The sequence below is a fragment of the Pseudophryne corroboree genome, chromosome 4 (assembly GCF_028390025.1).
Source record: "Pseudophryne corroboree isolate aPseCor3 chromosome 4, aPseCor3.hap2, whole genome shotgun sequence".
NCBI lineage: Eukaryota > Metazoa > Chordata > Amphibia > Anura > Myobatrachidae > Pseudophryne > Pseudophryne corroboree.
In genome coordinates this window covers 748,478,439-748,492,560 of record NC_086447.1, presented here as the reverse complement: position 1 = coordinate 748,492,560, position 14,122 = coordinate 748,478,439, and the positions used below count along the sequence as shown (strand labels likewise).

The 14,122-nt window shown below is 45.9% G+C and overlaps 1 protein-coding gene across 1 annotated transcript in view; it reads right to left on the bottom strand.

The window, feature by feature from the left end:
• Positions 1-703: 703 nt before the first annotated feature.
• KAT14 (lysine acetyltransferase 14) overlaps positions 704-14,122 on the bottom strand; it is a 99,834-nt gene continuing 86,415 nt past the window's right edge. The window contains exons 8-10 of the mRNA XM_063918146.1: positions 3,614-3,789; positions 1,522-1,712; positions 704-1,040 (exon numbers count right to left, since the gene is read on the bottom strand). Coding sequence (XP_063774216.1) covers positions 867-1,040; positions 1,522-1,712; positions 3,614-3,789 — 541 coding nt within the window. The 3' untranslated portion in view covers positions 704-866. The remainder of the gene's footprint in view (positions 1,041-1,521; positions 1,713-3,613; positions 3,790-14,122) is intronic.

The following is a 14,122-nucleotide window of genomic DNA, read 5'->3' as shown; positions in this document are numbered from 1 at the left end:
ACTATCTTTTACCACAATGCTGTTCAAGTCTGTTTTTGGGAAAAGCCACGTCATAAAATTATATACTTCTAACAGGTTGTGTTCATGGATTCTATTTTATGCAGAGGTGACACCTCACTGTCCCTAAATACTCAAGATGGGCTACATAGTTATGATGCTTTTATATAGGCCGGAGCTGTACAAGCTGATATACTCTGTGCTGCTGTTGGTGTTCTAATGCTCTGATTCAGTACATGTTATCCTAGATCAGCGATGGGGAACCTTTGGCACTCCAGCTGTTGTTGAACTACACATCCCAGCATGCCCTGCTACAGTTTTAGCAAGGCCAAATAGCAAAACTGTAGCAGGGCATGCTGGGATGTGAAGTTCAACAACAGCTGGAATGCCAAAGGTTCCCCATCACTGTCCTATAACATCCCCTTTTATCTGTTGCCTGTTCATGTGTCCTCACATCTGAAGAATGACTACAATGGGTCCGGTGAAGACTAAAGATGTTTTACAGTATAATGACTGTATTACTGCAAAAGGCGTGTGCCCAATGGGCAGTAGGCTGGATAGTCACTTTCCACAACACTGACAATTACTGTACTCTACATTTCCCCATATGATTCTATTCCTGCATTACCTATTATGTAACCAATGTATATAAACCTAAGAACATCTTTACTAGCAAAAGCCTTACCAAAATATTCATATTTACATCTTTTCACGAGGTGAAAATGGTTTAATGAAAACAAAAAAGCATTGTCACAGTTATGTCGCTGCACTGACAATGGCTACAAAGATTATTCCTAAGAATTGTTTTGTCAGAATATTCTCCAATAAGAGGGGAGAACCATCCCTGGCGAATACATCATCCCACGTCATCACCTCCGCAGCCGCAGAAAAAAGGCATGTTTACACTCTTTGCTGTCGAACGAGTAGTACTTGTCGTAAAAATCTAGGATGTATTCTTCAGTCTTGAATCCAAACTTCTGGTATAGCAACATTGCAGGATTGTTTGCTGAAACGTGTAGAGTAACATCTTTCCCCATACAGGTCTGCCAGGAGGAATAGAAGAGAGAGTACTTTTAGTAATAGTGAAAAGAATGACTTGAGGCGTTAGGGGGGCGTAGGAATGGATTCTTCTTTGAAAAGAACACAAAGTAATAACTTTACATGAACTAAAAACAGTGTTGGAACATGCAGGGGGTAAGAAGCAACATTCTGTACAGATACATCACAATAAAACATCTCACTTAAGTGTGGGATATTTATCTTGAAGTTTGCAAATCTGCTTATTGAGCAATTGAGTAGTTTAATATTTAATAAACATCTCTGCTGGGAGGAACAATGGGGGTTGATTCTTAAAACGTACAAGTTACATCCACACAGAAAGGCAGACAGTGTGTGAGCTTTGCTCACTACCCAGCCTGGTAATTCACTAGGCAGCAGTACCAAAATGAATATGCTGCAGTCTAATGGACGTCAGTATAAGAAGTGGATTAGCTGGATCTATATAGTAAGAACGAGATTTGATACCTGAATTAGATGATAGATCATAAATGTAGCGATGCCGGCTCGCCTCCACTCGGGATGGACAAATAGAAATGAAATGTAAGCTTCATTGTACTTAACGTCAGGAACCATGAAGCCGAAGGCTATAACAACTTTTTTGTACAGGACAACAACACTGAAATCCGGATACTGCAAACATTCGGAAACGTCAATGCCTGGGAATATGAGCAAACGTTGTAAGGCTATTACACTGCAAAACACTGATTTCAGAACAGATTTATTCTATACACTGAGTATATTACCCTTATTCCCTAAAGGCTTGTTATGTGTCCACACTAGTGCTTGTGTATGAACAGTGTGTTCCTGTAAATGTATGCCAACATTCTCCTGGGCATGTGCTGATGGGAAAGCAGGTTCCTTCAGTGTATAGTAGAGTTGAACAAGGCCTACTTTGAGCCGGAGCCGCTGCTGTATGTAAATATGCCAATGTTGCAGGAGGCATCCTGTGTAAATAAAGGCCTCCTGCAGGCTTCTGTGATCTGCTGCAAAACGTTGGCCATCTGAGTAACCCTCAGGTTACGACGCAGTGCCATTGGGTTTGCGTACAACTCTAAATCAGGTCTGTGTGTTTGCTGATATCTGGCTAATGGTGTATAAAATGTATTGGGAGTCAGTGAAGAACCTAGATCACCTTTCTTTATAAAGGCGTTTGCGTGTGTTGTATAATGCATGCACACTGTCTTGCCCCGTGGTCAGTGTTACAGGGTTTATCTTTCCCAGGCTGAGCTTACTTTGTGACTGATTGCAGCAATTTTGTTTGTATGCAGCCAGAAACTAGCACCTGTCTAACAATCCTTCTTTAGTGTGGCAGATGCTCAATTAGCTTAGTGATATCATTCAGGTGCCTGAAAGGGAGGGGTATTTCTATGCAAGAAAAAAAGGCATTTTGTTTCCCCCAGCACCCTGAATGATAACAGTAACCAGATGTAAATCCCACACAATATTAGAATTCAGAGATCTCGGTTACATATATTTGCGCAAATGTATGAATAAGCCCCAAAGCCACATCAAGGCGTCTCTGTATATTTGGGGTCCCTAGCGCTATAACTAGGTGCAGGGTGCGGCACTCCAAAACACCAGCATAGGCCAGAAAGCCCAGGACAGCATACCAGTGAAAAAAACTATAGTGTTAATAAATTAGTGTTAGGAAGCTGAGGCTATAAAGAAGGTGATACAAAAATGAGATGTAATTAGTGTGTGAAAAGTGTTAATAGAATGTAAAGGTATGCCACACTTAAGCCATTCAGCTCAGCCAGTCCAGAGGCACCACACCTCACACCACCATTACCCCAATCTCGGTCTTTGATTAACCAGCAAGGAGCCACATGATAATGGCTCCTTACTACAATATATCTAAGCTAAGAGCTACCTATCTTCGAGCAACCCCATAATGCTCCATATGGCATGTCAGGGCCTGCACCTCCTCCTAATGCAGGAACCTCTCTACCTCTCACAAAAAACATACATAGTGTGGCAGATGATCAATTAGCTTAGTGATATCATTCAGGTGCTTGAAAGGGAGGGGTATTTCTAAGCAAGAAAAAAAAGGCATTTTGTTTTCCCCAGCACTGAATGATAACAGTAACAAGATTGGGGTAACGGAGGTGTAAGGTGTGGTGCCTCTGAACTCGCTGAGCTGGATGGCTTAAGTGTGGCATACCTTTACATTCTATTAACACTTTTCACACAATAATTTCTTTAACACTATTTCTCCATTTTAATTACATATCATTTTTGTATCACCTTCTTTATAGCTTCGGCTTCCTAACACTAATTTATTAACACTATAGTTTTTTTCACTGGTATGCTGCCCTGGGCTTTCTGGCCTATGCTGGTGTTTTGAGGTGCCACACCCTGCACCTAGATATAGCGCTAGGGACCCCAAATATACAGAGACGCCTTGATGCGGCTTTGGGGCTTATTCATACATTTGCACAAATATATGTAACAGAGATCTCTGAATTCTAATATTGTGTGGGATTTACATCTGGTTACTGTTATCACTCAGTGTGCTGGGGGAAACCAAATGCCTTTTTTTCTAACAATCCTTCCTTACCTGGCCAGAAGAATTCCTGGCATATTGAATTGATTGTGGGGATGTGTCCGGGACGGACGTAGCAATAGTCAATGGGAGACTCTGGTTCTGGTTCCCAGTTGGATTCAGTTCTATGGGCATATGCCCGGATCTGAGCCAACAGCTGCAGTCTGTAAGGTCTTGTCTCGTAGTCACGCCTGGTAAAAAAGGGAAAAAACTTGACACACATAATCTATTCTAATTTCTTAACGTTAATAAAAGCAAATGACACCACATTTATCTGCAATGGATCATTATATGTAAATAAGCAAAGCTGAAACACGTGTTTGTCTAGCATATAAATGCTCGTGTTGGGTAATGTTATCCCACTGTGAAGACTATTCGCAGACTCAGGTTGCCAGCCCATTTGCCTGTTCCCTCTGTTTGCCCTTTCTGACCTGGCAACCCCCTAGTAACATCATATCCATAGATGCCTGCCACACTTCACAGGCTTCTATAGTATAATGAGAGGATTCTGGCACTTCAGTTAAGATTGAGGGGAGATTATCATTCATTATCTCCAAAATAATAATAGATTATGGTAAAGAGAAACGAAACAAAGGCAACTGCACTGATTGGCAAAATCTGAAGCTTTCGCATATGATTGAATCAATGGGTCATTCAATGTACTCACTTTACATTTCATGTTTATTTTTAGGAGGCTAAATGCACCACACACAAAAATTAAGATGAAATTCAGTATGTTAAAAATATCACAATAATATATGGGGTAGGTAGTCTTAGGGGGGTATTCAATTGTTTGAAAAGTCGGTTGTGTGTCTGTTTTTTCCTGTCCATTAGATAGTACAAAAACAGACACCCAACTGACTTTTCAAACAACGGAATACCCCCCTTAATGTTTAGAAGCAGAAAATAATGTACACTCTTAGGCCCAGCTTTATCAAGCCTTGGAAGGTGATAAATTGCACAGTGATAAAGAAGTACCAACCAATCAGCTCCTAACTGCCATTTTTCAAACACAGCAGTTAGGAGCTGATTGACTGGTACTTTATCACCGTGCTATTTATCACTCTCCAAGGCTTGGTACATCTGGGCTTTAGTAGTTAAAGTTTTTTTTATATGCGCGACTCATGTTACAACAGAATGGACATAGGAACTGAGGAGACATCTATGTATTTAAACCGTTCTCTTAATTATTTTTACAATATGATTTTTATACTATACACTTATAAGACCCGAAATTTACGATTGACACTAACAAAAACTGAATGTTTACCAAACTATACTTAAAATCAATTTTGACATGATTCATACGATACTTTATTTTGTCATTAACAGAACAATGAAATGTAAATAAAATTATCATTGTTACATACAAATGTGACTCACGTTACATTTCTATCCCCAAAGGGCTGTAAAATCATTTAGTTGCTTATTACAGACTTCGTTTTCAGTGCAATTTCTTTTTTATTTGTGCAAACTGGCCAAAGGGTATTCCATCTAGGCAATTACAGTGATGTTGGATATGCCTTTCAATAAAATTATTGAAATCAGTCTGCGTCCGAAAAAAAGTCATTTGGCCGGATGTAATAAAGTCCGAGTTGGCCGGAGGTGCGACTTCCCGGCCGAACTCTGACTTTTTTTTTAACGCGGCAATCATTTACAAGGCATGGTTTTGCCTTGTACATGATTGCTTCTTTAAAAAAATGTCTGTGTTCGGCCAGGAACCCGCATCTCCAGCCAACTCGGACGTCATTACATCCGGCCCATCGTATTCAGAGATCCTTGCCTGACATAAATATTTAAATCTAAAAAAAAGTAACCCTTTCCATACTAAGAGTAAGACAATTTTATAGACAAAGTATTAGGATTTAAAACCGTACAAAAAATTGAGAGATTCTTCATCACCACTCCTTATAAAAAAACATAGGAATTTAATACCTACCGGTAATTCCTTTTCTCGTAGTCCGTAGTTGATACTGGGGAACTGTACTTTAGTACCATGGGGTATAGATTGGGTCCACTGGAGCCTGGCACTTTAAAACCTTTAGTGTGTGTATGTGTGTGCTGGCTCCTCCCCTCTATGCCCCTCCTACCAGACTCAGTTTAGGAAACTGTGCCTGAGGAGACGGACATACCATGAGAGAAGAAAACAGATACAACAGCGGTGAGGCACTAAGCCAACACACAACCATAACCAAAAAAAGGAGGGCACTAACCAGAACAGAGGATAGCAACACCAACCATAACAAGGATAGCAAAGCTACCCCAACAACATAAGGGGACCTCAACGGCGGGCCAACCACTTACCCAGGTAAGCAGGAAATCGAAGCACTGAGGCGTGCGCCCAGTATCCACTACGGACTACGAGAAAAGGAATTACCGGTAGGTATTAAATTCCTATTTTCTCTTACGTCCTAGCGTATACTGGGGAACTGTATTTTAGTACCATGGGGAAATCCCAAAGCTCCCAAATGGGTGGGAGAATACTGAGACCGACTACAAAACCGCCTGACCAAACTGAAGGTCATCTTTGGCCAAGGTGTCGAACCTAAAGAACTTGACAAAAGTGTTCGAACTAGACCAAGTAGCAGCTCGGCACACCTGTAACGCCGAGATACCCCGGGCAGCCGCCCAGGAAGAGCCCACAGATCTCGTTGAGTGGGCCTGAATAGACGTCGGCTAAGGCATAGCCGCCAAAGTATAGGCTTGTTGAATGGTCAACCTGAACCAACGAGCAACAGATTGCTTAGAAGCCGGACGACCAATCTTGGTGGCATCATAAAAGACAAACAGCGAATGAAATTTCCAATGACGAGCAGTCCTTTTGACATAAACCTTCAGAGCCCTCACCACATCCAAGGACTCTGGGCAACGGAAGCGTCAGACAACACTGGAACCACAATGGGTTGATTCACGTGAAAATCTGATACCACTTTCGGCAAAAACTGAGGCCGGGTCCTGAGTTCCACCCTGTCTTCATGAAAAATCAAATAAGGGCTCTTACAGGATAAGACCCCCAATTCAGAGACATGTCTGGCAGACGCCAATGCTAGTAACATCACAGTCTTCCAGGTGAGAAATTTAAATTCCTCCCTATGTAAAGGTTCAAACCAGTCCGACTGAAGGAAGGACAAAACCACACTCCGATCCCACGGAGCCGTGGGAGGCACAAAAGGCAGTTGCAAATGAAGAATCCCTTTCAGGGAGGTCTGTACTTCTGGAAGAAAATAGAGAGTGCTGAAATCTGCACTTTGATGCAGCCTAAACGTAGGCCCATATCCACTCCCGCTTGCAGGAAAAGTAGAAAGCGACCAATTCTAAATTCCACGAAAGAAACCTTTCTACTTTCACACCACGAAACATACTTTTTCAGGATACGATGATAATGTTTTGACATAACCATCCTCCTGGACCAAAGTGGAAATAACCCTGGAGGGAAGACCTTTTCTGGCTAGAATCTCCCTCTCAACTTCCAAGCCGTCAAACGTAGCTGCTGTAAGTCTGGATAGACGAATGGACCTTGCTGAAGAAGATCCTTTTGAAGCGGCAGAGGCGAGGGATCCTCCAGAGCCATGGTTAGGAGGTCCGAATACCACACCCGTCAAGCCCAATCTGGGGCAATTAGAATTGCTTGAACGCCTTCCCTTCTTAGTCTTTTTAGAACCCTTGGGATTAGCGGTATTGGAGGGAATAGGTACACAAACTGGTACATCCATGGTGTCGTCAGCGCGTCCACTGCTACAGCCTGCATAGCTTCTTGTTGAGACAAGAAGCCATCAGATCTATCTGCGGACAGCCCACCGGTGAATCAACTCTTGAAACACCTGAGGATGTAGGCTCCATTCCCCCGGATGGAGGTCGTGTCTGCTGAGGAAGTCTGCTTCCCAGTTGTCCACTCCTGGAATGAATATGGCTGAGATGGCCTTTGCGTTGGCCTCCGCCCAGAAGAGTATCTTTGACACTTCTCGCATTGCCGCTCTGGTTCTTGTTCCTCCTTGTCGATTTATGTACGCTACTGCCGTGGCGTTGTCTGATGGAACCTGGATCGCTTGATCCCTCAGGAGATGGGAAGTTGCAGAAGGGCAATGTAAATTGCCCCGAGTTCCAGGATGTTTATCGGCAGAGCAGATTCCTGAATTGACCATATCCCCTGGAACTGGGCCCCTTGGGTCACTGCCCCCCAACCCCGGAGGCTGGCATCTGTTGTCAGTAGAATCCACGAGTGGATATTGAAACTCCTGCCTTCTACTAATTGAGGGACTTGTAGCCAACACAACAGAGAAATCCGGGCTTTTGAAGATACGGTCACGTCTTGATGCATGTGAAGGTGAAACCCTAACCATTTGTCCAGCAAATCCAGTTGAAATGGCAGGGCATGAAACCGGCCATATTGGATTGCCTCGTAAGCAGCTACCATCCTGCTCAGCAAGCATATGCAAAGATGTATTGATACCCTGCGAGGGCGGAGTACTGAGCGGACCATAGCTTGGATAGACAAGGCCTTGTCCATCGGAAGAAACATCTTTTGAGACACTGTATCCAGTAAAATTCCCAGGAACTGAGTTGGTGGCTGGTTTCAGGTGAGATTTCTGAAAATGTAAGATCCAACCATGATCCGTAAGTAGGCGAGTCGTCAGATCGATGCTGTGCAGTAGACGTTCCCTGGACATAGCCTTTATCAGGAGATCGTCCAAGTAGGGGACTATGTTGACTCCCATCATGCGCAGTTGCAGAATCATCTCTGCCATGACCTTTGTGAAGACCCTCGGAGCTGTGGAGAGGCCATGGGTAAGGCCTGAAACTGGAAATGGTTGTCCAATATGGCGAACCTAAGGTAAGCCTGATGAGGGGGCCACATGGGAATGTGCAGGTAAGCATCCTTGACATCTAGAGATACCAGGAATTCCCCCTCCTCCAGGCCGGACACCACTGCCCAGTTGTGCAAGGCGGCTTACGTGGTCCTCTGTGAACAAGGGTATTTACTCCAGTCCGGTTCGACCCATCTTAAATTTGAACACCCGTAGATACAGGTTTAGGGACTTCAGGTTCAAGATGGGTCGAGCCGGACTGGAGTAAATACCCCTGTTCATAGAGGACCACGTAGCCGCCTTGCACAACTGTTCTGCGGACATGCCACGCCGATCCGCCCAAGCAAGTCCAACATACAGAGTAGAATGGGCATTAACAGCAGCAGGAGCTGGGAGACCAGCCTGCGCATAAGCTTGTGCAATCACAATTCTAATCCATCTGGCCAAGGATTGCTTATCCGCACGCCACGTTTGTGAAAACCAAACAAGACAAAAAGGGAGTCTGACCTAATTGAGGCAGTCCTCTCCACATACTGTATATACAGAGAGCCCATACCCAATCCAAAGACCGCTCTTTGGAGGGCAAATCAGAAGAGATAAAGGCCGGAACCACAATCTCTTAGTTAAGGTGAAAAGATGACACCACCTTAGGTAAATAACCTGGGCGAGTTCTAAGAACTGCCCGGTCACAATGAAATATTAGAAAGGGTGGACGACAGGACAATGAGCCTAAGTCCGACACCATTCTAGCAGGAGCAATAGCCAGTAAAAACAAGACCTTGGCCGTGAGCCATTTAAGGTCCACCGTCTCAAGAGGTCCAAATGGAGACTCTTGCAGGGTATTCAGGACAACCGACAGATCCCATGGAGCCACAGGAGGGACATAGGGAGGCTGAATCCGTAAGTCACCCTGAGTGAATGTATGAACGTCAGGTATAGACGCAGATATGTGAACCTTGAGGGAGGCCAGACGAAGGCCCAAGTCCAGGTCTCTTTGCAGAAAAGCCAGAATTCTGGACGTTCTGAATCTGTATGCATCATAATTCTTATCAACACACGAGGTAAAGTAAGAATTCCAGACCCTGTAATAAATCCAAGCTGAAGCCGGTTTACGGGCTTTTAACATAGTTTGGATGACTGCCTCGGAGAATCCTTTGGCTCTCAGCAGTGATGCTTCAAGAGGCATGCTCTTAAAGACAAGGGCCCTGTACGAGGAGGTCTGAGCGCACGTCCTGGTGACTGAGGAAGTCCGCTTTCCAGTTCAGGACGCTCGGAATGAACACTGCCAATATTGCTGGCCGATGGCGTTCTGCCCAACAAGGATTTTTGACACTTCCATCACTGCCATGCTGCTTCGAGTGCCGCCTTGATGGTTTATGTATGCCATCATAGTGGCATTGTCTGACTGTACTTGAACAGGCCTTTTCTGTACCAGAGGCAGGGCAAGAGATAGCGCATTGAACACCACCTGCAACTCCAGAATGTTTATTGGGAGGAGTGACTCCTCCTTGGTCCAGCGACCCTAAAAAGAGTGTTGTCCAACACCGTACCCCATCCCCTCAGATTAGTGTCCGTTGTCAGCAGGACCCAGTCGATGATCCAGAAGGGACGGCCACTGCTCAATTGCTGGTTCTGTATCCACCAGGTCAGCGACAGATGAACCTCCGGAGTCAAAGTGATCATGTGAGATCTGATCTGATGAGGTATGCCGTTCCACTTGGAAAGGATTAACCTCTGCAGAGGGCGAGAATGAAATTGAGCGTACTCTACCATGTGGAATGCCGACACCATCAGGCAAAGTACTTGTATCGACACTCTGGAGCGGCAAAGGAAGCATCTTATTCTGTCTTGAAGTCTCAGGACTTTTTCTGGAGACAGAAACAGTTGTTGACTGTGTGTATCCAGGAGTGCCCCCAGGTGCACCATGCTCTGAGCTGGGACCAGCAAGGATTTCTTCCAATTGATGAGCCACCTGTGGGCTTGTAGGAAGCTTACCATCAGTTGCAGATGACTGAGGAGGACATCGTGGTAGTTTGCCAGAATCAGCAAGTCATCCGGATACAGCAGGATCCTGACTCCCTAGCAACGGAGATGGGCCGTCATTACGGCCATGACCTTGGTGAAGATCCGAGGAGCCGTAGCCAGTCCAAATGGCAGAGCCTGGAACGGATAGTGGAGGCTGCCAATAGCAAACAGCAGATACTGCTGATGTGACATGGCAATAGGTATATGCAGTTACGCATCCTGTATATCCAGGGATACCATATAGTCTCCAGGTTCCATAGCCAGTACAATTGAGCGCAGTGTTTTCATATGGAACTTGGACACTCTCACAAACTTGTTCAGTGATTTGAGGTTGAGTATAGGCCGGAAAGACCCATTGGGTTTCGGAACTATAAACAGGGTCGAGTAAGTAACCTCTGCCTCTCTGGGCCAGAGGAACCGGCACTACCATTCCTGTATTCAGGAGGGAACCCACAACCTTTTGCAGAGCTTGCGCCTTTAATGGATCCGAAGGGATAACCGTGGTGCAAAACTGGCGAGGGGGACGTCTCTTGAAGGAGACTGCGTACCCTTGAGAGACAACTTACTGCACCCATGCGTCTGAAGTGGTCTTTAACCAGACCTGGGTGAACAGCAGAAGTCGGCCTCCCATCCTGGAGTCCTCCAGGGGGAGGCCTGCCCAGTCATGCGGCAGGCTTGTCTTGTTTAGAAGCAGGCTGACGGGCCGCCCAGAACTGCTTTGCCTTGGGCTTAGTGGTTTTGGGAGCAAGAGATTGTCTCGGGTATGTCTGACCTTTTGCTTTCCCTTGAGGCCAAAAGGAACGAAAAGCGGTACCTTTAGCATTCTGTGCAGAAGGATTAGTATTTGGGAGAAAGGCAATCTTAGCAGCCGCCAATTCAGACACAATTTTATTTGAGTCTTCCCCAAACAAAATGTCCACCTTAAAGGGGAATACCTCCAAGGTCTTTTTGGAGTCTAGGTTCACCTTCCATGACCTCAACCACAGAATACGGCGAGCCAGGACAGACGTAGTCGACGCCTTGGCTGCCAACACACACACCTCAGAGGACGCCTCCTGAATGTAATAAGCAGCGGTGGTAATGTGAGACAGGTACTGTCTGGCATTGTCAAAGCCTTGGGCAGCTCTTCCTCTAATGCCTGAACCCATGCTTCAATTCCTTTTGCAGCCCAAGAGGCAGCAATAGTGGGTCTATGTACAGCAACTGTAAGGAACTAAATAGACTTCAGGCATCCCTCCACACGCTTATCTGTCGGTTCCTTCAGTGAAGTGACAGTGGTGACAGAGTGGAAGACACGAGGATCCACCGGCGGTGAATTTTCCCACTTGTTACATAACTGTGCAGGGAGAGGATAGCGAGCCAAGGCCATTTAGACAGAGGGCATTTCTTCCCTGGATTAGATCAGGGTTCCTGCCTTATGTCCACCAAATGGTCAGAATGGTGTAATAAATTTTTAACCACCTTCTGCCGTTTGAACATATCAGTTTTCTTAGCTACAGTAGTGGAATCCTCATCATCAATGATTTGTAGGATTTGCTTAATAGCAACCACAAGGGCAGGGACATCAATTTGCAATGGAGAATCCTCGTCAGAAACACCTGATTCAGTGTCTGACAGGACAGTATACTCCCCCTCCTCTTCAGATGAAATATCTGAGAGATTAGTGGATTGTGAGGAGGAAGCAGCCCGCTTATATGACCCGGAGACACGAGAGTGACCTGGAGTAGACTTTTGCCTGACTAAGGAAACAGTTAATTGCTGCAAATGGATGGACAAATTTTACGCCCAAGGCGGATTAACCATAGGTGCAATTTGAGGTTGTAATGGCACAGGTGGTCCTATAGGGGGCGTAAGGCTTTCCACCAGAGTAACCAGTAGGTTTGTGAACGCAGCCCATGATGGCTCCTGATTGGTTACAGTAGCTGCGGACTGCCTGGGAGATGTTTGACACATAGGGAGTCATTCCGACCTGATCGCACGCTGCAGTTTTTCGCAGCGCAGCGATCAGGACACTACTGCACATGCACTGCAATGCGCAGGCGCGTCATACGGGTACACAGCTGATCGTTGCGCCCAGCTTCTCAGTCAGGGAGTGAGGGAGAGTGTGAGGTAGCTCCAGGGTGTGAAAATCTGCAGTAGATGGCGCCCTGGGCTGGGGAGAGGCTACAGGTCAATGCCGGCTCCCCTATGCTGGACTTCCACTCAAGGTACTAGCGAGCCATATTAAATGGGGTGTTAACACACCTGACCTGTGCTCTATTGCCATGGTGGATTAGTGGGGTCCCTGTTCGGTGACAGTGTCCAAGGCAGCGCCGCGACCCGTCTGCCTAGGTCGCGGATGGAGCGAGATTTAATGCCGGGTGCCACCTGGCGGACCCTCTTGCCTCCTCCCCGTAGCAGCCACGCGAACAAGGAGAGCAAGTACCCGGGACCAGGCCGCGGGAGTATGCGACGCCGCTTGAGAGGTGATAGAGCTGCGGCGCTGAATGTCACACAGACATACAGTACAGCGCTGACAGACCAGTTTTGAAGACATTTTCTGTCAGAAAAAGCTTTTTCAGGGCTGCCCAGTGCAGCCCACCTGTTAAGTGACCTGCTGCTGCAAACACCAACTGAAACTGAGCTCACAGTGCCTGGAGGCAGGGTTATAGAGGAGGCCCCAGTGCTTTAGCCTGTTGGTGCCTCTGGATCAAGATCCACTCTATCCCAGTGTTTCCCTGTGGAAACCAATATAACCTGCTGCAGAAATATAAAAAATGTATTTCTCTCCTTCCTCTACCCCACACACCACAGTCTGTGTCTCCCTCTCTCCTTCCTCCCACACATCCCAGTCTCTCTACCCCCAATGACTCCATGCTGCATCCCCAGCTCCCCCACCCTATCCCAAAGCCCTGTATCCCCTCACCAATCCACTCTTACCCCGGGGAGAGACTCACCTGTGCTGCACTCCCCAGTATCCACACGAACACCGCACAGCAGGTACAAGGCAGCCCTCACATCCCACCAGACAAGGCCAGATCGGGCCATGGGAATCCTGGCCAGTGGAGCTGCTACCATGTTCTGTGACTGCAGGACCCAGAAGAGCGGGTGCATACTCGCACCGCACAGTAACTGTGTGTGAGGCTCCTCTGATCCTTGGGGCCCAGTACAGGTGTCCCCTTTGACCCCCCCCTGTTGCTGGCCCTCAGTTATGATCACGTAAACATCACTCAATTTACAAACACCAAAGAATGGTTTATTCTAGGTGTCCGGTCTTCAAATCAGTGGACCAAGGGTGTCAGAGGATTCTAAGTACAGCTATAAAATTAGCATTGCTAATATGGGACAACTGCTTAAGAGGAAGTTCACTCCTCTACATAACTAAAAAGCTAAAACAAACTGGAAAGCACCGATGTACAAACCTACAAGCACTGAAAACAGATTCAGGTTTTTCTTGCACACAGCCCGGAAACTGCGGAAATACATGAGCTAGTAAGTCAGCATGCAATGCATTACATAAACCGGTACAAGGCAAGACCATTTGAAAGCATATGCCATAAACACACCTGTAAATGCTTATCAAGACAGATACCAAACATACTGTAAATTGATAAGAGTTGAAAATAGAACAGGAAAACAAAAGCAGTTTCATTTGAAGGCACAAAACCATGAAATGAGCAAATAGGCGCCTTATGCAATGTGCATGTTTGTGTGT